General features: G+C 34.7%; 1 protein-coding gene across 1 annotated transcript in view; it reads right to left on the bottom strand.

Moving 5' to 3' along the window:
* Positions 1 to 24,889, bottom strand: part of LOC150095656 (beta-glucuronidase-like) — a 164,722-nt gene that overhangs the window by 133,109 nt on the left and 6,724 nt on the right. The window contains exon 2 of the mRNA XM_090409691.1: positions 22,551 to 22,727. Within this exon, the coding sequence (XP_090265817.1) occupies positions 22,551 to 22,727 (177 nt within the window). The remainder of the gene's footprint in view (positions 1 to 22,550; positions 22,728 to 24,889) is intronic.

Below are 24,889 nucleotides of genomic sequence, written 5' to 3'. Positions count from 1 at the left end.
TCCACCATAATCCTCCATGTCAAAGGCAAGACTTGTAAATATTATTTATTGTATGTCTCTTGCTTATAGTGTGTTATTCATATAATTGCCTTGAATTTTGTTTATTATTATTTAATAATATAATCTTAAGTAATGTAATAGTAATAAAAAGGCTCTGTGTAAAAATATTATTCTTTTAATTTACTTTATTATATAATAATATTATAAGAAGCTGTGCATGTATGTTATAGAATTTGTGTTTATTATGGTTTAATGCGATTTATATGAACTATGGATTATTTCTTTATTTGTATTTCTGAAAGAGAAAGTAATTTTATGTAATTCTTCTGATTGGATTTGATTGGCTATTGTTAAGGAAACAGAGTTAATTTTAGATAGCGCGTGCATGGAGCGAGCGTGAGCTACAGTATTCGAAGGGAGAAGAAGTTGATATAAGCTGAACTAGATAGAACCAGATTTTGGGTGGGAAGAATGAATGTTATATTCACATAAACACATGAAAGATATTTATTTCACCAAATATTTCGGTCTGGAAATAGCAGACCATCTTCAGTGGTATTACAAGAACAGTTTAAAAAAATAATAATAAAATAAATAAATAAATACAAGCTAGAATACTAACAATAGATCTATTTTTAAGGATCTATTGTTAGTATTCTAGCTTGTATTTTTTTATTTTATTTTATTTTATTTTTTTAAACTGTTCTTGTAATACCACTGAAGATGGCCTGCTATTTCCAGACCAAAATATTTGGTTAAATAAATATCTTTCTTGTGTTTACGTGAATATATCATTCAATCTTATGTTACAAGTATCCTTAAAACAGCAAGAATGAACATATTTAATTGGAGAACAAAAGTATACAAGGGAGAAAGCTTATGGACAGCAAGGAGTGAAGTAAGGGGTGGCAGTAATGGGGGATTTGGAAATGCCATAAATAGATTATGAAAGGACCGGGAAATCAATAGGCAATTCGGAATATTTCTACGGAATTCTAAAATTACGACGAATTCCAGTTGTTTTGAAGAAGAACAGTGCAAGGCTGAATTTAATGCATAGTAATAAATAAGGAATAAGTAGATTACCTAATACAAGTGCATCATGACTTATGAAGCTCTGTGTTTAACATTTCAGTTATTACAGAGAAGATTTCTTTTGAATAGTGTTACTTCAGAGTGATAGTACAGTTTTAAGTGTGCCTATAGTGGATCCAATGTGTAAAAGATATAACCCTGTAAGAGCAGTCCATTTTTTTTATATTTCAGCGTGAAGATATAAGAGTTAGCTCCGCCTGATATATCTTAACATTAACTGTGGTGTTCTACTAAAAATAGCCGAAGTAAGAAGCTTTAAAGTGTTCCCCCCACGAAGTGATAACTGCCTCATAATTAAATTAAGTGTTAGTTGACTAAGAGAGAATTAGAGAATTCTACTTTAAGAATAATTACTGTGAGATTCTGTAACATTGAACTGTGTGGACCATCTTCAATTATTCGGATGAATATAGTATTGATAACTGAATGTGCGATGCCTGATGTTTTATGTTTGTTATGAGTATTTGGACTAAGCTAATTTGCATTGTCTTGTTTTTAAAGTTTTACTTAAATGTACATATAACCCTGTATTAAATGTTTATTTTATTGGATTCAATTTGTTGTTTACCTGATTTTTCTTCATTGCACCACTCAAAAAGTTTATCGGACCTTGTGGAAGCCTTAAATATTAATTTTACACTCGGCCTGCAGAAAAGTGAGATTGCTAAAGTTAGTTGATGATTGATTCCACTATATTATATAGACTAATCTGAATATAGGGTGGTGCAGGATAATATTTCTCTATATTTGGATTAGTAATCAACCAACAATTAAGATAATATGTTATGGAAGACTTATTATTATTATTCAGTCCTCCATGGAGTCAAACGACTCATCACAGGAGGCCTTCCTAAGAAACACAACGCCTACCAAGACTCATCGTGGGAGGTCGCTCCTAGGAAACACAATGTGTCTATCATACCACTCCTCAAATTCATTGACCGTTCTTGCTCTCAACACTCTATCAGGCAATGCCTTCCATGGTTCAACCACCCTCCATACAAAGAAACCACTCTCCTCACAGTTTCCTTTCGTAACTTCCAGGGAGGGCCCCTTGTCATCACTCCTTCCCACTGTTCAACCAAGTGAAAGAACTCACCATTGTCAACTCTGTAACCGCCTCTCAACAATTTAAAAGTCTCAATCATATCACCTCTCCTATCCAAACTCTGCAGTCCACATTCCTTCAGCCGATCCTCATAACTAACATTGTACAGTCCTGAAACCATCTTTGTTATCCACCTTTGTACTCTTTCCACAGTTAATTTATCCCTTTCAAATCCTGGGGACCAAATCTGAAAACAATAGTCTAAGTGTGGTTTGATCTGAGATTTATACAATGGAATGATAATCCTTTTATCTCTGCAGGTCAGTGTCCTTCTCATTATTGCAGTAATCCTCTGTGTTACCTTTACCACCTTTGTAATATGTCCCCTAAATTTCAGGTTTCTATCAATCATCAACCCCAGATCTCTTGTCTTCCCTACTTCCTCCAGTATAACTAGTCCCACAGAGTATGCAGCATCCCATCGATGTAATTTAAATAAGAACTACATTCTAACAAGATGGCGGATTTAGAGCCAGGATGTACGATCCAACAGCACACTTGCTTTGCCTTTTTAACATGTCTTGCAATAGGACAAGGTATTCCAAACAATTGAGAAAAATTGGTTCACTTCAAAAAGAGGGAGGTGGGGATGGGAGGATAAGACTCGCACTATAAATTGTAGGTCAATCTGAATCTGTAGTTATTGCCAAGGTTAGAGAAGATGAGGACTAGCATTCAGAACTGGATTGATAATAGCAGTATTCTCTATGATGATAGAGAAGCTTCTATAGATAGGGTAGGAGTCATATTTTAGCAATCTGCTTATGTATTACAAGGTGAAAAATTAACTGCATAAGGGAGATGCATACACAGTGGTATACATGGATTTTTCAAAGGCCACTGATAGAATACCACATGGCAAGCAGGTAATCGAATTGAAATAGACTGAACTGGATATGAGTGGAGGTGAATAGATGGGTGAATGGCTGTCCAATAGGTATCAGCAGGTTGTGTATGGGTTAGCAGATCCCAAAGTAGGAAAACCAGGAGTCGTGTGCTGCATGGATTTGTTTTGGGACTATTATTATTTAACTTGTATGTTAATGATATTGAGTCATTCTTAAGTGAACATATGAAGCTGTTTGGATATGATGTACAGTTAAGAACTATGAGAAGTGGAGCAGATATTATGGACTGACAAGAGGATCTCATATACTGCTTAGTGGGTGAGTGAAGCTATCGGTTTAATGTTGCAAAGTGTAACATCTATGTAACATCAGAATATTGCACAGTATAGACTCAAGAGGGAAAAGAGAGAGACTAACTGCAAAATAGAATGACCAGCGAAATATTTTTTAGATTGTTATACATAAGAAAAAAAGTACTCTGACATTGACATCATCAGGAAGAAAGACCAGCAAAACACGAATCATAAGAATGAGTCACGTAGAATGTGTTTATCAACTCGCGACTTGGTTGGAGATGAGCTGACAGAAGTATACTATTAGAGTTCATAGGAACTATTATAAAAGTTATTATTATAAAACAGATTTTTCTCTAGGTAACCAAGCCTGTGGAATTTTTCCCAGATTCTTGTGAATCTGGCTAAAGTCTCTGGAAGTCTTATTATTATTATTCAGTCCTCCATGGAGTCAAAAGACTCATCACAGGAGGCCTTCCTAAGAAACACAAAGTCTACCAAGACTCATCATGGGAGGTCGCTCCTAGGAAACACAATGTGTCTATCATACCACTCCTCAAATTCATTGACCGTTCTTGCTCTCAACACTATCAGGCAATGCCTTCCATGGTTCAGCCACCCTCCATGCAAAGAAACCACTCCTCACCCTCCTGCTCACAGTTTCCTTTCGTAACTTCCAGGGAGGGCCCCTTGTCATCACTCCTTCCCGCTGTTCAACCAAGTGAAAGAACTCCCCATTGTCAACTCTGTAACCACCTCTCAACAATTTAAAAGTCTCAATCATATCACCTCTCCTATCCAAACTCTGCAGTCCACATTCCTTCAGCCGATCCTCATAACTAATATTGTACAGTCCTGAAACCATCTTTGTTATCCACCTTTGTACTCTTTCCACAGTTAATTTATCCCCTTCAAATCCTGGGGACCAAATCTGAGAACAATAGTCTAAGTGTGGTTTGATCTGAGACTTATACAATGGAATTATAATCCTTTTAATATTACATATTACAATATGACATATTACACAGAGGATTACTGCAATAATGACCCCTAAATTTCAGGTTTCTATCAATCATCAACCCCAGATCTCTTGTCTTCCCTACTTCCTCCAGTATAACTCCTCCCACAGAGTATGCAGCATCCCATCGATGTGTCCCAAACCTCAAGACCTTACATTTTGCTGCATTAAACTGACACTCCCATTCATTTGCCCATCTGTGTAATTTATTCAAATCCTCTTGCAGGGTGCCACATCTGCACTATTACTAATAACCCTTCCTAGCTTCGCATCATCTGCAAACAACTGAATATCTCCCTGCAATCCACTGACAATGTCATTGATATAAAGGTTTAACAATACAGGTCCCATTACTGAGCCCTGGCACCCCCACTTGTAACCATTTGCCTCCTTGAAACTGCTCCACCATGCACAACTCTCTGATACCTATTGGACAGCCAATCCTGAATCCAGTTGACCAACCTGACATCCAGACCCGTGTGCTGCAACTTAAATATCAGCTTATCATGTAGCACCATGTCAAATGCCTTTGCTAAGTCCAAGAAAATGGCAGTATATGCCTTTCCCTCATCTACTGCTCTTGTAACTTTATTATAAAAGGCTAGCATATTACTAAAATAAGAGTGCCCCCTTCACAAATCCATGTTGACTCTCACAGATAACATTACCCTCATCTGTCCAATGCTGTATATGGTTCCTCACTAATTTCTCTAAGATCTTAACTACTGATGACATATAAACCGGCCTATAATTAGACACTTCCAGTCTGCTACTACCCTTATGCAATAGCACTATTACCTTCCTTCCATTCCCTGGGCACCTTTCCTGTAGCCAGACTTTCATTGAAAAGCCAAGTCAAAGGAGCTGCCAGTTCCTTAACATTCTCTCAAAACTCATGGTGAAATAACATCCAGCCCAACAGCTTTACTGACATCCAGAGTACTCAGCATTTGGAACACACACATACTCTCTCCTCTAAACCTCGAACCTGTCCTATCCCTCTAGTATTAAAATTTACTCCTCCAGGATGAAATACTCCAAAAAAGTGTTCATTGAACAATTCCACTATGTACTCAGCATCAGTCACTCTGTTCCCATTTTTATCCCACAATGTCATTCTTTCACAGTCATTTCTCCTCCTACTGGCCACATAACTAAAAAATTCCCTAGGATTTTCTTTGGATTTTCTCATATTCCAGTTTCGCCTTCCTTACCATATTAGTTACTCTCCTGGCCTGTGTCTTATATTCTTCATGCATCTTCTCTTCACCTGTCTCTTTATATCTCTTCCATAGCCTCTTTTTTTTCGCATGCAGTTCCTGTTTAATATTGTTTGTCATCCACTTTACTCCAAATTGTGTCCTCTTCTTCACTCATGGAATACAGCTTGCTATTGCTGCTAACAAATATTCCTTCACAATTTCCCAAGCACTAATGATATCCGTCCTTCCAATTCTTCCCTCCATGAAACTTCCCCAAGTTGATATCTAAGACTATTATAATCACCTGCCTTATAATTCCACATACATTCCCATCTCTTTGATACTCATGCATGTCTATTCATCTTCCGAGTCAAAACCATATAGTCTCTCTCCAACTGGTGGAAGAGATGTCATCTCAGTTATTATCAACTTTTCTGATGCTATGAACAAATCCAAAACTCTTGAACCTCTTGTTCCCTCTATTACATGTTGCCCAAGACATTTGTCCCTCAAGAATTCTAGAAATTCCATTTACTTATTGCTACATGCATCTTCCTCTCCCCAATTATACTGTTGTAGTTAAAATCTCCCATAACAATCATTATTCTTGCATTTGACAAGCTCAACTACCTAAACATCAACTTATAGCAGATTCATTTAAGAATATATATCATCTCTATAGAATAAAGAATTAAATATCCGTCTGACATCCAGAGATAAAGAGGTTATTATTCCCCTTTATAAAGCATTGATACTTCCACATTTGGATTACTGTGCTCAGGTCTGGTCACCTGGATTCCTTGGAGATGAGGAGGCTGTGGAGAGGGTTCAGAGAAGAGTGACCAAGTTGGTGAGTGATATAAAAAATGCTCCCTACATTGATAGATTGAGAGCTTGTGGATTGCAGAGATTGGCTGATAGGCGAAGAAGAGGGGATATGATAGAAACATTCAAATTACTAAAAGGTTTTTATAGGATTGATGCAGGGGAAATGTTTCAGCTGTGTGATAGTGATGGAAGAACAAGAGGTCATCTCTGGAAATTAAAGAAGAGTGTGGTTAACAAAGGTGTCAGAACAAGGTTTTTTGCCTGGAGGGTGGTGAATGAGTGGAATTCATTGCCTGACTTTGTTGTGAGCTCTTCATCTGTAAATGAATTCAAGAAGAGATATGACAGATATTGTTTTGCTAGTTTGGGTCTCCCGCGATGAGTCTACTGACTCCATGGAGATACCCGTAATAATAATAATAATAAATAACAGGTTTAAAAGCATCTTTCTTAATCATGTGGTCTGTATAAATTATAATACACAGTGGAAATAGTATAAACTGCCATACCTGTGATTTAACATTAAATCATTTTCTGTGCATTATATACTTCAATTCTAACTGCTAATTTGCAACTAATGCTAAATAAGGATCTGTTATACACACACAGTATATATGCACACTGATCCTATAGAACTATAGAAGAGAGAAGAGGTGGAAGAACCTGCAGCACGCATGCAGAGTGTGTGGTTACCCATTCAAATTATGAATATAGTGCTTTGAACAGCTTTTCCCTTGGCACTTTATCATGCATCTTTGTATTTTGATGATTTTTTGACTGTCAGTTATAAGATAAAAATCTGGTCTTGAACGTCTCTATTTGACCTAAATCCAACTTTTTCTTCATCAATTAATTGGATTCCATCTTGTGACAAGCTTTCTGGATTATGCAGTGTAGCCAACCCAAAATTTTCACATCCCACCATATTTTAGATTTATAACAAAAAAAAAAAAAAAAAAAACTACTCCCACTACCTTTCTTATGAGTTTTTTTTTTTTAATCTTATTACTCATACATATTCCTCACTACATTTCTGGATCATTCCTACCATTCATGACCTCATTTCGTTAATAATTTTCAGAACACTTATCTTCAGGTATTTTTTTAAATCACTTTATGATATTTTATTCCCTTTGTGATATTCTAATATTTCTAAGATTTCTTATTTCAAAAGATTTTGCTATCTTTATGATATTTTGCTTTTATATTTCTTTCCAAAATCTTCTAATGACATTTTAGTTACTTTTACATATAATGTAGCAATCCTATATTTTTGCAACCTCTCATTCTCTAAGATTGCATTTTTAATTTCCTCTTTCATTCAGTGAAAAGGTGTAAAGTTATAAAAATATTCTTATAATCATAAAATCTATAAATATCCTTTAGGTAACTCAGGTTACACTGGTAATGTTTGACAATGATTTGTATAGAAGACACTAAGCTTCTGTGATTATTCATATTATTGAAATGATTCAGTATGCCATGTAAAATATTTTTTTTTATTCAGTCCTATGAACCAAAACATATTTCTTCAGGAATATAGAGGCTGTTAATAAACTGTTAAGAGTAACCTGATAATGAATACATATAAAAGCAGAATAAGTCTTAAAATATTAAACAATGTTAATTAATAGAATTGCTGTTAAAGTGAGAGTTGATAGTGTCATATGCATGCTTCATTATAGAGCTGAGAAGCATAACGTCTCAACCTAGTTTTCTGAATGTTAGGTCCTTGACAAAAGCAGATCAAAATAGGTTTAAGATGAGACCTTGATTTTTGTTGCAATGGCTTGGGTACTGCATCATATCTAAAGAATTTTTAGAATTACAAAATTTAGCTATTGAACTTAACATGGCCTTTTTGTTAGTTCCTAGTTCAGTTTATGTTCATGTAATAGGCCAGACCTGACTTGTATGTTCTCTCCAGCATCCTTGAAATGGCCATTCATGTGTATTTCTCCTGAATAATCTCTGATATTGTATGAGTTGAAAATTTTATATATGCCTGGTTTCTTAAGAAGTCGATAAGGTCGCTTAGGCCATCTTAGTGTTGAGGAAGTTTTTTTTTTGCAGGTGTAAATGCAACTTCAGGTCATGTTTCAGTACCTCAGCTATTTTATTTTTGATGTAAAGTAAAATGACTACACTTTTGAAGCTTTTATTTTCTTTATTATTGCCAGAGTCACTGATGTTCTCACCCCAGAAGAATGACTCTTGGGCAAGCCATTTCTTGTTCGTTAGCTATCATCACTAGATATAACACATACTCTTTAAAGATTTTTATACCTCATTCTTAAGCAGGGTGATTGCAAGAAATGGAATATAAATATCAGCCAGTATTTGAATTTTTTTTCTTTTTCTGTGCATTGCAAATATTAATCTGTTTTGCTCAATAACTGAAATTAGAAGATCAAGGAATAAAAGTCTGTCTATTTTCTTTGATCTCTAGAGACATTTTAGGGTTTAAATCATTCAAGGTAAGCACTGAATTTATTAAGTTCTTGGCCACATGAAGAATCATTGACATAATGTAGCCATATTTTGGATATGTATAGCATTCTTCAATGGTCATCTTTTCACTGGAATATATATATATATATATAGTTTAATCCTTTATCCAAGTGTAAGCAAACAAAGTTTGTGCCTTCAGGACTTAGGCAACTCGTGGTAAAGGTGAACCAAGCTCTCATCAATCCTTGTCTCAGTATCTCCCATAATGCAAAACACATCCCCTTGCAGACATGTATAATGTCTGCAAGGAGATGCATTATGGGTAAATATGGCTTCTCCATTGCTTCTGTAATAAGTTTAGTTTAATCCTTTATCCAAGTGTGAGCAAACAAAGTTTGCACCTGAAAGTATCTTCAGGACTGAGCTAAGGTGGTGCAACACCAAGGCAACTTGTGGCAAAGGTGGAGAAAGCTATCATCACTCCTATCTCAGTATCTCCCAAAATGCAAAACACATCTCCTTGCAGATATGTGTAATGCTATGCATTAAAGCAAGGGCCACCTCCCAGATCGGTTTCAACCTTTATCGAGGTCTCATCACTCGACAAGACCAATTCACAAGTTCAGAGAAGTTTCAAAATGGTAGTGTCCGATGCAATGTAACAAAAATCAAGGCCTCATCCAAAACCAGCTTTGATGCCACTTTTATCAAAGACTTAAAATTTAGAGAACTAGGTTGCATGGACATTATGCAGCACAGAAGAACAATGAAGCATGTGATGTGTAACATAATATCAACTTTTTTTTGACAGAAATTTCATTAATAAAGATTTATTCTGCTTTTATATGTATTCATTTGTTAAAAACTTTCATGTTCTTGAGGAATGCTATGGTGCAAAGGAAGCTAGTTATATATATATATTAAAAAAACATTTAATTATATGAATCACATTAGATTATTTTAATAATTTCATGGAATGTTCTGATGCACATGAGTTCGTCAAATTTTCCTGTCTCATGCATTATTAGCTTCACCGTTTCAGGGATTAAAAGTATCATGTGTATTTGATAGTTCCTTATTCCAAGCATTCATCGTTATCTCTTCACATATATGAAATAGTTCATTTTGCACAGCTTTGTCATCTGTAATGGCTTCAATCAATAGCAAAGCAAAGCATGAATGCATGATAAACAACAACAACAACAACAAAAGTATTACACATTAGAAATATATACATGTTAGCACAAGAATAATGTTTAATTTGCCAAATATTTCGGTCTGAATATTACAGACCATCTTCAGTGGCTACATAGGAATAGTTTTAAAAAACAAAGTGGAATACGAACAATTGATCGTTTACACATAGAACACACCGCGTGATGTCATATCGCTAAGTATTAGAAGAGTAAACATTTACAAAAAAAAAAAACATAATTAAAGATATTAATTCAGAAATTCATATAATGATCTAAAATAACATTATACTGATAAAAAAAAAATTATATATGTATATATATGTATGTATATATATATATATATATATATATATATATATATAATGTGTTATCCTGATTAAACTTTTCCAAATTTTTGATATAGATATACAGTCATTACGATTCAAGTTAGGATGTTGAAGTAAGGCCTCTACACTTTCTTTAAATAAACATTCAAATTTGTAGCAACATCTGTGTAGGAGGAGAGTCTTGGATCAAAGGATGGTGTGGTTTGTTTCTAATCCATGCTGAGCTAATCCAGAATTCTCAGGTTTGTTGTGTTGAATTAATGACTGATGCTCTTGAATTCTTTTTTCTATGGAACATCTAGTTTGTCCAAAGTAAGAAAGACTACAATTACAAGGAACTTGATACACACCAGGTAGAGACAAGGTTGAGCGTTTATCTTTAGATGAAGGAAAATTAGTGGATAATTTGTTGATAGGTGTATAAGTGGCTGTTAGATTACATTTCTTTAGAATTCTTGAAACTGGTTCTGAAATCCCGGAAATGTGAGGAATTGGAACTAGGCGTATTGAATCTTGGTTGTTCTGTGTTGGTTTGTAAGAATCGAAAAGATGTTGTGTACTCTTTTGGGAGAAGCTATTTAGTTTCATGTGATGTTTGATAGTCGAAAGTTCCTTCTGTAATAAATGAGAAGTTGAACAGTTAATTTTGGTTCGTCGGATTAAACATTTAGTGACTCCTGTTTTTTGACGAGGGTGATGAGCAGATTCTTTGAGAATATAACGACCTGGGAAAGTTGGTTTTCTGTAAACTGTTGTTATAAAAATACCAGAAGGTGAACAGATGAGAAGGACACCTAAAAACGATAATTTGTTGTCTTTTTCAATTTCCATGGTAAACTTTATATGAGGATGTAAGGAATTGATACTGCTTAAAAAGGAAGGTAAGGAGTCTCTGTCGTGAGGCCATATAGCAAAGATGTCGTCTATATATCTAACCCAAAAGGATGGTTGAAGGAATATAGATGAGAACAGGACTTATGGTTGCCTTCGATATAGAATCTTTATATACGAATGTACCTCTCAAAGAGACTTTGGAATTACTAGCTGACATCTTCCCATAAGATATTATAAAACTATTTCGTTTCATAATGTACTCTGGATATTTCTTATGTCAAAATAATTTTACAACCAAGTGAAAGGAACAGCCATGGGAAGTCCACTTTCTCCTGCTCTTGCAAACTTTTATTTAGAACATCTAGAAAAAGTCCTGTTCTCATCTATATTCCCTCAACCATCCTTTTGGATTAGATATATAGACGACATCTTTGCTATATGGCCTAACAACATAGACTCCTTACCTTCCTTTTTAAGCAGTATCAATTCCTTACATCCTCGTATAAAGTTTACCATGGAAATTGAAAAAGACAACAAGTTATCGTTTTTAGACATACTTCTCATCCATTCACCTTCTGGTATTCTTACAACAACAGTTTACAGAAAACCAACTTTCACAGGTTGTTATATTCTCAAAGAATCTGCTCATCACCCTTATCAAAAAACAGGAGTCACAATATGTTTAATCCGATGAGCCAAAACTAACTTTTCAATTTCTCATTTATTACAGAAGGAACTTTCAACTATCAAACATCACATGAAACTAAATGACTTCTCCGAAAAGAGTACACAACATCTTTTCGATTATTACAAACCAACACAAAAAGCCTAGATTCAATACGTCAGTTCCAATTCCTTACATTTCCGGGATTTCAGAACCAATTTCGAGAATTCGAAAGAAATGTAATCTAACAGCCACTTATACACCTATCAACAAATTATCCACTCATTTTCCTTCATCTAAAGATAAATGCTCAACCTTGTCTCTACCTGGTGTGTATCAAGTTCCTTGTAATTGTAGTCTTTCTTACTTTGGACAAACTGGATGTTCCATAGAAAAAAGAATTCAAGAGCATCAGTCATTAATTCAACACAACAAACCTGAGAATTCTGGATTAGCTCAGCATGGATTAGAAACAAACCACACCATCCTTTGATCCAAGACTCTCCTCCTACACAGATGTCGCTACAAATTTGAATGTTTATTTAAAGAAAGTGTAGAGGCCTTACTTCAACATCCTAACTTGAATCGTAATGACTGTATATCTATATCAAAAATTTGGGAAAGTTTAATCAGGATAACACATTAAATTTTTTATTATCAGTATAATGTTATTTAAGATCATTATATGAATTTCTGAATTAATATCTTTAATTATGTTTAAGTTAAGGGATATTACATCCCATATCGTTTCTTAGCCAAATAAGAAACTCAAAGAGTTTCATGCTGAATATAGTAGAAACTATATAAAGTTCGCCAATTCCAAGCATAAGCAAACACCTGGATACTGCAGCAACTGACCCTTAAGGTAGTGCAAGCTGAAGCAACTCATGTCAAAGGTGGAGCAAGCTCCGATCACTATTCTTGATATCTACCCATAATGTGAACTTAGCTCCTAGGACCGGTTTCAACCTTTATTGAGGTCTCATCAGTGAGTAGGTAGACTTAGTTACTACCAAGTTTGTAGCGAACAAAACTCACAACCCTTCTATGAGAATTGCCGAGAGGTGTCCTAATAAATTATTAGATATATGAAGAGCCAAAGGCTTCAATTCGGTGACATATGACTTGTTTAAGTTAAGGGTGTACTAATTACATCCCATATCTTATTCGGCTAAGAAACGATATGGGATGTAATATCCCTTAACTTAAACAAGTCATATGTCGCCGAATTGAAGCCTTTGGCTCTTCATATATCTAATATAACTTTAATTATGTTTTATTAAAAAAAGTTTACTCTTCTAATACTTAGCGATATGACATCATGTGGCGCGTTCTATGTATGAATGATCAATTGTTCGTATTCCACTTTGTTTTTTAAAACTATTCCTATGTAGCCACTGAAGATGGTCCATAATATTCAGACCGAAATATTTGGCAAATTAAACATTATTCTCGTGCTAACTTGTATATATTTCTAATCATTATGTCAAAAGTATCGTTAAAAAATCAAGTATTACACATACAATTACTTACCTAATTACTTTTAAATAATTACTTTTATGCACCAACCAAGCGTTCGCTTATGAAAAATACATTTCTCTGACATTTCAAAATCCTCAGTAACAAACTAGTTTTTGCTAAGGTTTTTCTGCCTGGTCCCTGAAGAGAACCAACCAGTTCGAAACAGCTGTCAGGCCAGTTAAACCTCCCTGGTCAACTTGCAGAACTTTCACAGTTTCTACAGTCGGCTTTGAAATAATGCTAGATCTAATATCCACTTTGCTTATGTAATTACACATACAATTACTAATCCCACAGATTTAATAAAGAATTAAATAACATAACTTTTTTAATGTGAATTCTATCCATTAAAGGCTGTAAACCTATTGTGCATTAGCAATGTGAATGAGGAAATCCTTTTTTATAGTGTTACACAGTGATCAGCATTCATTTTTGAAATTATGGATTCTACAACCGTGTTAAAATAACTCATTTTATTATCCTGACATTTCGATCTTCATATCAAGATCATCATCTGGAGCATACATAAATATACAAGACAAGCTGCATTGCATTTCAAACCATAAGCTAGAGAAACAATGATTTGATCACATGCCACTCACTGGCATGACCTCTAGTGAAAAAAATAAAAAATAAAATAAAAAAATCATTTACATCAAGCTAATTTAATTTATGATTACATGAATAAACATTCTTGTTTACTTTTCCTTCCAGTAACAGTGATGTCCTATTTATATTATTATTACAATTGTTATTTTTTATTTAAAAAAAAAAATTATTTATAAATTACAACATGAATAAACATTTTTTCTTATCAATTTTTTCTTTAACAGCGATGTCCTATTTTTTAGTATTAAAGTTGTTATTTTAGATTTAGGATCCTGGATTTTCTACAGTCCTGTTTATATTTGTTCTTAGAGAGGAAGGATTCATGGGATGAATATATGCCTTCCATATGTATGGGATTTTTAGACCATCATTATTGTTTAGATTGGGGTGGTTGATAACGATCTCACAAGCTACCTTAAATTTGTGTTCACACCATGTTTTGGTGTGATGTAGACAACTAGTGCTTTTCCAGTCAATTCTATGCAAGGTGTTCAGGGCATGATCAGAAAGGCCAGCTTCACCATAATTATTATATTTGATGTGTCGTTTATGTTCTTTGTGTCTGATCGGAATTGTGCATCCTGTTTCTCCTATGTATGGTATGTTGCAGGTGCAGTAAATACAGTATACTTCAGGGTGGGCCAGCAGAGGGAGTGGCTGTTTGGATGAGTTGAGTAAAGGTGGCTTTGAGGTTGTATTTTTGTAGTACTCTGTTTATTTTGTCTGATGTCCCTTTAATGTAGAGAATGGTTATAGTTTTACTGTAGTCTGGTTTGTCTTTGATTTTTATTGAAGTCTTGTAGAGAATTTTGTTAATAGTGTTTTGGCGGTATCCATTTTTTTGAAAAGTATTGCTGATCACTTTAAATTCGTTTTTCAGTGCCTATTCATTGGAGCAGATCTTCAGAACCCCGTTTTTTAGGGGATGACGCCTAGTTTTTGTGTTGGGTGGTTGTAGGAGTTTATGTGTATATATTGGCCAGTATGTGTCGCTTTCCGGTAAACAGTGAAGGAAAGATTGCCCAGTGGAAGACGTGTGACAAGTGTATCTAGAAAGGCAGTGTGTTATGTTTTTCAATCTCAATTGTGAACTGTATGTGTTTGTGTTGCTTGTTTAGGTGGCTAAGGAATGTGTCTAGTGTCTGGTGGCCATGAGACCAGATCTCGAAAACATCGTCAATGTATCTAAACCAGATTTTGGGTTTTAAAGGGGAGGAACCTAAAGCAAGTTGTTCAAAATGTTCCATATAAAAGTTAGCAATCAGGGGAGGGGAGAATAATGGCGAGTCCATGGCTGTGCCTTCTTTTTGTTGGTAGAAAGCGTTTTGCCGTACAAAATAACCAGATTGTGATACATGCACAAAGAGAGCCGTGATATCTGGAGGAAATTTGTTCTGTAAAAGAAGAATTGTGTCATTGATTGGGACATTCGTAAAGAGGACAGAGACATCAAAACTGACTAATAGATCATCTTTTTCTAATATAATGTCTTTGATGATATTTATGAAGTGTTGTGTGTTTTTGATATAGAAGGGAGAATGACCTAACAGCTCCTTGAGTGTTGCCGCTAATTTTTTGGCTGAGTAATAAGTCGGGCTATCAATCCCTTCGACTATAGGCCTTAGCGGTGCATTTTCTTTGTGAATTTTCAGTAGCCCGTAAATTCTCAGGGAACGAGCGTAGTGTGGAAATAGTTTTTTTACCGTATCTTCGGGCCATGTAGTAACTGACTTAAGTAGATTCTCCGTTTTCTTTTTTATTCTATTAGTTGGGTTATAGTTAACTAATTAGTATTTGTTATTGTCCAAGACCAGCAGATTTATTTTTTCCACATACATGGTTCGGCTGGTTTAAGATAATGGTGGCAGTTCCTTTATCTGCTCTGGTTAAGATGTTTAGATTTGACTTTAGTGATTTTATTGCTGTTAATTCATGTTGAGTTAGGTTGCTTGTTATTGTTTTGTTATGATTTAAAATGTTGGCGGTTTCTAAACTTATTTTTTCTGCTATGTTATTGGGGATGAATCTTAGGCCTCTTTCACTATTACAAATAAATTCAAGTTTGTTTATCGATTTAGTGCTATGGCATAATTTAAACCTTTGTTAAGTAACTATATATTATTGTTATCTGTAGGTGATTGGTGGCTCCTGTTGTTTCTGTTTCTTGCTTCTGGTTGGTTGTTATTATTCATTGTGGAGAAATTTGAATATGGCGGCTGGTTCTTTCGATCTTTTAGTCTTTGGAATTTGGAAATTAGATTTTCTTTCTTCGTTTGGAGGATGTGGTTCGCAATGCTGTCAATAATCTTTTCCAGGATCATCACGATATCAGCGTTTACTTAGCTTGAAAGTTCCGTTTTTTCCTTTGGTAGCTAGTTTTGTGTAGCGACTAAGTTCTTTCTGGAAGCTTGGATTTGTTCTCTGAGAAGTGCTTTCTCCATGCGGAAGGGTATTCATTGCGCTTTTGCTGAGGTGAATTTCCTTTTTAGCCTGACGCAATTAGGAATGATATTGCTGTACCTACACCGTTTTAAAAAAGTCAGTTAACTGATCAAATCAGAAACCTGATTCTTCAGTTTACTGTATTGATTGCATCGCTTGTGGGTTGAATCGCCATGAATTATCACAATCCTTTCTTTTAGTGTTACACGGTGATCAGCATTCATTTTTGAAATTATGGATTCTACAACCGTGTTAAAATAACTCTTTTTATTATCCCGACATTTCGATCTTCATATCAAGATCATCACCTGGAGCATACATAAATATACAAAATGCTGCATTACATTTCAAACTGTAAGCTAGAGAAACAATGATTTGATCACATGCTACTCACTGGCATAACCTCTAGTGAAAAAAACAAAATAATAAAAAAAAATAATTACATCAAGCTAGATTTAATTTATGATTATATGAATAAACATTCTTGCTTACAGATGGTTTTCCTTCCAGTAACAGTGATGTCCTATTTCTATTATTACAATTGTTATTTTTTATTTAAAGAAACAAAAAAAATTATTTATAAATTACAACATGAATAAACCTTTAAAACCCAAAGTCTGGTTTAGATACGTTGATGTTTTCGCGATCTGGTCTCATGGCTGTCAGACACTAGACACATTCCTTAGCCACCTAAACAAGCAACAGAAATGAATACAGTTCACAATTGAGATTAAAAAATATAACACACTTCCGTTTCTAGATACACTTGTAACACGTCTTCCCTTGGGCAATCTTTCCTTCACTGTTTACCAGAAACCGACACATACTGGCCAATATATACACAAACTCCTACAACCACCCAACACAAAAACTAGGTGTCATCAATACCCTAAAAAACAGTGCTCTGAAGATCTGCTCCAATGAATAGGCACTGAAAAACGAATTTAAAGTGATCAGCAATACTTTTCAAAAAAATGGATACCGCCAAAACACTATTAACAAAATTCTCTACAAGACCTCAATAAAAAACAAAGACAAACCAGACTATAGTAAAACTATAACCATTCTCTACATTAAAGGGACATCAGACAAAATAAACAGAGTACTACAAAAATACAACCTCAAAGCCACCTTTAAACCTCCTGCAAAATTAAAAAGCTTGCTCAACTCATCCAAAGACCCACTCTGGAGTATACTGTATTTACTGCACCTGCAACATACCATACATAGGAGAAACAGGATGCACAATTCCGATCAGACAAAAAGAACATAAACGACACATCAAATATAATAATTATGGTGAAGCTGGCCTTTCTGATCATGCCCTGAACACCTTGCATAGAATTGACTGGAAAAGCACTAGTTGTCTACATCACACCAAAACATGGTGAACACAAATTTAAGGTAGCTTGTGAGATCGTTATCAACCACCACAATCTAAACAATAATGATGGTCTAAAAATCCCATACATATGGAAGGCATATATTCATCCCATGAATCCTTCCCCTCTAAGAACAACTATAAACAGGACTGTAGAAAATCCAGGATCCTAAATCTAAAATAATTTTAATACTAAAAAATAGGACATAACTATTAAAGAAAAAAAATCTATAAGAAAGAATGTTTATTCATGTTGTAATTTATAAATAATTTTTTTTTAATAAAAAATAACAATTGTAATAATAGAAATAGGACATCACTATTACTGGAAGAAAAACCATCTATAAGCAAGAATGTTTATTCATGTAATCATAAATTAAATCTAGCTTGATGTAATTTTTTTTTTTTTTTTCACTAGAGGTCATGCCAGTGAGTAGCATGTGATCAAATCATTGTTTCTCTAGCTTATGGTTTGAAATGCAATGCATCTTGTCTTGTATATTTATGTATGCTCCAGATGATGATCTTGATATGAAGATCGAAACGTCGGGATAATAAAAGGAGTTATTTTAACACAGTTGTAGAATCCATAATTTCAAAAATGAATGAATGAGGAAATGGTTATATAATACTTGGAAACAAAACAAGACTTCTAATAAGATCCTGGTTATAGATTAAACAATGAAATCTATCTACCCACCTAAAGACTTTGAAAGTCTTTAGGTGGGTAGAAAAATTTCAAAACAACCATTACATTACTGTATTGATAGTTGAATCCATAGCTTTATTTGGAGAAGCAGAACACTTCTAATATAGGGATGGAAATTAAAAACAAATGAATCATGATAAAAAAAGAAAGTGAAGAGTTATAATTGTCAGTTTGTCCTTAAACAGGCTACATATGCAAAACAACTTACACCTGATATGACAAAATGCAGGACTAGACTGTTCTATAAATTAAAGATGCCAAGAAGTTATATTCTTGGTTTCATCCTTTATCCAACTGTAAGCAAAGTATGGGCATGACATCACTACACGACTGGGTTGCTTCTATATAGAGGCTAATGACTTCACATCGATTGCCTTAGAAACCCATAATGCAACTCACGTATCCTTATGGACATGTATCATGATATAGATTATGGGAAGGGCCACTAGAAAGACCACTTTTGACCTTTGAGGTGAAAAAGTAAAAGGAGTGCTCACGATAGGATTAGGGATGTTAGTATAGGGATGCAAGAGAGCCTGATGGTATTAGGATAAAGAAAAAGACAGATAGTATAAGAGATAGAGAAAAGGTTATCAGTTTTCCTTTTTCACCAATCTCATGCAGATGAACAACCAAAAGAGCAACTGAAACTAAAGTGCAAAGATGACTGATACCCAGATGACAGGCAGTTAGTGTTAACTGCTTTTAGCTGGCTTTCTCTGCCTGGGATTGTGCTCCAATCATTCCTGCAAGTGACATAACACCACAATGAATTAAGAAGCTGGAACCATTTAAAAAACTTCTCATAGTGAAAATAGACTGAATTTTATCTCTCCCCGATGAATATTGCATAATGTGGGTGATATACACCATCTAGCCAAAAATTGAACATCTTCTAGAATGTTTCTTTCTAAATACAAAAATCGTCTGACTGACAATAAAATTTCCACAATACAATATTATAAAGCATTTGTAAGTCATATTGTTTGTTTTCAAATCCATGTTTCTCCCTAACCTTCCATAAATGGTATTTTAGTTCATTAATTATAAAAATCAAAATTCTCTTCCCATTGCTGACAGGTGTTAGGTACTACAAAAAAAAAAATAATAATAATAAATAACCTGTTCTAAGTAATGGAATGCCCAACACATTAATCTGCTCCAAATATGCAGGGCAAGAGGGAAGTTGTAGAATGCATGCTCTACTGTTTCCAATCAGTAATGGATGTCGCAGATTGGATCTCCAATGTTAAAGTACCTCAATTTGATGGTATTGACTAGAAGGCAACCATATGCAATTCTCCAAGCAAGATCCCTCCTGTTAGGGTATCCTTGGAACTTCACTAAGTTAAGAAAGTGTTGTCAGTACTCAACTGCAGAAGTTTGCAGCAAAAGAGATTAAAGATTTCTTTATACCAAATTTTACTCTTTTTTTTTTAATGGAAAGAATGTCGTAGACATCTTAGAGTTAAGCACAGGATGTTGTTGTACTGTAGGAACAATCTCAGCCTTTGGAATCGCTTACTCCAAACAGGGGAAGATGAAAACACAGATAGCACCAGAGAAGGTATGCACATGTATGATTGGTCTGCAATATTTTATGGATTTTTGAAGATGTATTGCTTAAATAGTAGAATTTTAAAACCAAGCCCAAATCCTCCATGCTTCTTTGATAGTTGAAATTCCTTTTTAACTTCTTGGTATCAGCTAGACTAAAAAAAAATTGCAGATGGCTTACTATATAATTGCTTTTCTTCAGTTTCTGTGATGTCTGATAAATGTTACATTACCATAAATGTTTCATAACCATAATCTTCCCTGCTCAGTTGTACATAACAACTGAGCAGGGAAGATTATGGTTTTGAGTACTATAGCTTTAGTACTTTTAGAAGAAAAGGAAAGTGGCCCATTCCAGTCTCCTAAGGTTTCAATGTTCATGTATATAAGTTTTGGAACTGGTAATACTGGGTAAGTGGAGAAGTGAATTCCATGTATAATGAGAGGTTCTCTCTCACAGGTTAGTCCAAAAGGAATGCCTCCAAGATTTCATATTCCAAAAACTTTTAATTTTGTCTTTTTGGCATTAGCAATTAATCTGCTGATCTTGCTGAATTTTTCCAAAATACCAAAAAAGATATATATGAAATCATTATCCTTCAAAGTGCCCACTACATCGACATATGCTAATATCTTATTTTCCTTCATAGTTGAAGAAACTGTTATTCCTTTCACAGCACATATATTGTCAACTTCCTGTAAGAAAGGTTCAAGAACTAATACAAAGAGCAATGGACTAAGAGGGGAAACCCTGCTTGACTCCTTTTCGAATTTTGATATGTTTTTTTTGGTCTGACAGGAACTCGTTAACCAGGAGGCAGGTAGTTGAATTGGCACAGGTTCCTTTAATAACAGATAGCAGCTTTTTACCCACACCAATTTGCTGGAGGAGTGGAAGAACAGAAAGGGATGCCAGACATTATCAAATGCTTGAGTAAAGTCTACTGATAGCAGTGTGGGAGCCAAAGCCGGAAGTGATATCAAGATTGAAGTAATGCAGAAGTCATATTTCCATATACAAGTAGCCAAAAGGTGTCACACCTTATTAAAATACTTTGTATTAGAGATAAGTGTTGAAAGTTTTTATAATCCTAAGCTATGTGAAAAAAAACAAAAAAAACAAGCTGTTGAATATTACTGGATTTTTTTTTTTTTTTTGCATGAAATTTTGGGCTTTTTTTCTCTTTTTCTTTCTCTTTTTGCAGAAATAGCTTCTGAGTCAACAAAAGCATTTTTATGCAAAATTCCTAGCCTTACAGCAAGTGACACATCATAGCATTTAGCAGCTAAAACTTTAATGATTTGTCAGTTGAGCATTGAATGTGGCTGACTGAGTGGATAATCTGCTCTCCAACCACCAAGCTGGAGAGCAGATGCTGTCCTCTGAGTTCAAATCTTAAAACAAAAGACATCTTTGTTCCTAAGAGTTACTGATAGCAGTAGAACTTAGCCATCCATAGCACTGATGCAAGACAGATTTACTACCTTCTGTGTGCAGGAGATTCACGTAATACACTGCCTGCCTACAAGACTAGCCTTAGAAGTCCTAAGGCCCTACAATTCCTACCGATAAAAAAACATATAGCACATAAGAGTGGTCACTAAACACTAAACACATCTGACAGTAGGTCATTCTTAACCCTGCAAGCACAAGATTGTTAGTGTCAATGTTGTGCAACTTATTTGTTGCCTCCGTAGCGCAACTGGAAGAATGATGGTGCACTGCACCCTTCGATTGGAATAGGCCTAAGTTTGATTCTCGTCGCAACAGGAGGAATCTTTATCTGGACGATTTCAATCGAAGGCGAGTTAGCCAATCTCATATGGAGGTAGCAGGGTTTTTTCCCCCAGAAACTCGGTTTTTCATCCCGCATACAGACAAATCAGCACTTCAGAACACACGCAATTTACAGACAAAAAATACTAGTTCTGGTGATGAAGGTGGGTGGTAAATGGCGTTGATGAGATGATTCATAGTAGAGGTTCGGTGTAGTGGTTGAGACGGTTGAAAGTGTCCTCCTGCAATGAGTCTTTGGACTCCTTGGAGGTATCAGGAATAATAATAATAATATTTCAAAAAAAGTTACGTTTTTCACTTGAATCAAACAAACAAGCAAAGATATATATAGTGATGTTAAAATGCTTAGGTCATGGACTTCATATATTTAACAAGAATGTAACTGGCCACAGATCTAATATACCAATACAAGTTCTTTAAAACTGTATTTTAAATTTATTTTTTTAAAAATATGAAAATATATGCAAAACATTTTAATGATATCTGGGTGATATCATTAAAATTAAAAGGCACAGCCACTGGAATTACTTCTCCAATCTATGAAAGAATTTTTTAAGATAAATCAGTAATACCATAGGATCAACTATTGTATATCATTTTCAACAAAGGGTAGACTGCCACACCAAATATTCATAATTAAAGAATAAACTAGAAAATGTTTCAAACTTACCACTTTTGTTAGATAGTGAGCGCTTCCAAATCTGAGAACCACTCTATGATCTTTCCACCGATTTGGTACAAGGAATTCTCTTTCATACCAAACCCAACCTACAAAATCACGGATTGTTTTATTCTGGGTTATATCATTAAAACTAGAAGGCACAGCCATTGGAATTACTTCTCCAGTCTATAAAAGAATTTTTTAAGATAAATCAGTAATACCACAGGATCAACTATTGCAATTTTATTTTAGCAAAATTGTCCACAATTGGATGAGCTGAATAATTCAATAATAAATTTATTTAAAATAATTATCACAATAAGCTAGTCCTATAAAAATAACATAGGTGTTATCATTATAGTGCTACCTTATAATATTAATATCTACATTATCTACTGAGTTCTAAGACTCATCGCCACAGAAAGTCCACTAATGATTCATACAATTTCTAGAATTCCTTTTTCCTTGCCTAACTTAAACTTAGTATAGTAACTGACAAAGGAAAGATGGCTTCAGGTTTTGTCTTTGCAGGAATTTAATTTTGATTTCAGTCATTTCGTAAAATATGAGGTGTGCTTATATGTATTCGTTCAATTACTAGGTGAATTATGGATATTTAAGGCTGATATGTGTGAAATATGATCTGAATGAGGATTTGAGGAGTGGTATCGAAGTGTTACTAGCGAGAATGCCATGTGGAGGATGAGTGCTCGTCTGATAGAAAAAAGGGATAGTGTAAAAGAGCAGCAAAAAAATGGTAAAAAAAGTTTTGAAAAGCAAACGAGTGATCAAATGTAGTGAAAGTTGAATAGAATGCAATTAAAAAAGGTAAGGTAGAGAGTGGCACTGACGGCAAACAAGCATGTATGGTTGAACAATAAAATTGAGACTGTGAATGAGCAAAAATGTGATGCAAGATTTGAAAGTAGGGCTGGTTAAGGTGAGACAAGATATGAAATGGATGCAGATTGAAATGAGAATTGGAGATATGTATGGAAAAGGGATATGGGGATATTCAGTTGTTTGCAGATGATGCGAAGTTCGGACGTGAATAGGGATGCCAGTTCAATGTTGCAAAATGTAAAGTTTTAAATTTTGGGAAACAAAATATGGGATGTAGAGTTTACACTTGGTGGGGATATATTGTTGGAGGCGGAGGAAATATGAGATCTTGGGGTGATGGTGGATAAGGATCTAAAATTTAGATGACACATTGCCAAAATTGTGAGGACAACACAATGAATTCTGGGAATGATGTGGAAGACATTGAATTGTAGAAGTAAGGAGATTCTTGTTCAATTTTATAAGGCTCGGATGAAGCTAAGCTACACAGTGGACAACTGTGCACAGATTTGGTCACCTGGTTTTCAAAAGGACAAAGATGTTGGAAAGGGTCCAGAGGTGACTGACTAAGGTAGTTTCTGAGCTCTGTTGAATATGAGGAAAGGTTGAGAAGATGCAATTTACAGAGTCTAGTGGATAGGAGGAAGAGGAGTGATATGATAGAGATGTACAAGTTGGTAAGGGGCTGTTATAGGATCAATGTTGAAAAGATTTTTCATAAAACGATGCGAGATCAGGGGAGAACAAGTGGTCATCTTTGGAAGCTGTATGAGAAGGGTGTGAACAAGGGAGTGAGAAGCAGATTTTTTGCATGCAGAGTTGTGAATGATTCGATTAGAATGCCTTGCCTGAGAGTGTGATGTCAGCAGAAAATATGTGTTTAAGGCATGGTATGATGAGCTATGTGTATGACAAAGGGACCTCCTAGATGAGTGACTCCATGGGGTCTTAGGGTAATAATAATAAAAGTTAAAGTGTAATTAACAACAATGCTCGTTTTAACATAGTCTCTTAAAAATAAAGATGTCAAACATATTTCCATGCTTTTCTTTTTCTTAATTAAAACACCATCTCTGTATGATTACAATATCAACGAGTGAAATAATTTGTGTGTATGAAAAAGAGGGTCGGCAGAAAACTAGTCCCTATCGATCATGGATTGCGAGATTTTGTGAAATTTGCTTATGGCCCCATTTAATTATAGTAAGTTGACACTATACTGCCTTCTTTCTTGAAAACTAAAGTGGAAACATACGAAATAATTATTTATATTTAAAATCCTGAAACTACCTCTTTTATAAAAGAGGTATAGTTCATTAAAAAAAATAGTAATAAATGGCAGTAATAATAATACATCCATGTAATAGCAATGACAGTTTATGATGAATGATTCCAAGTTTTAAAATAAAATTTTGATACCAGGGAAGGCTCTTGTTCTGTCATTTGAAATATCCTAAATACTTCCCAATAACTTATGTCTTGGTCATACAACCTTCTTTTATTCA

This window comes from Typopeltis vanoorti, chromosome 20, assembly GCF_054136105.1.
Source record: "Typopeltis vanoorti isolate ZY-2024b chromosome 20, IOZ_Tvanoo_1.0, whole genome shotgun sequence".
Taxonomy (NCBI): domain Eukaryota; kingdom Metazoa; phylum Arthropoda; class Arachnida; order Uropygi; family Thelyphonidae; genus Typopeltis; species Typopeltis vanoorti.
This window is presented reverse-complemented; position numbering and strand designations above follow the sequence as displayed.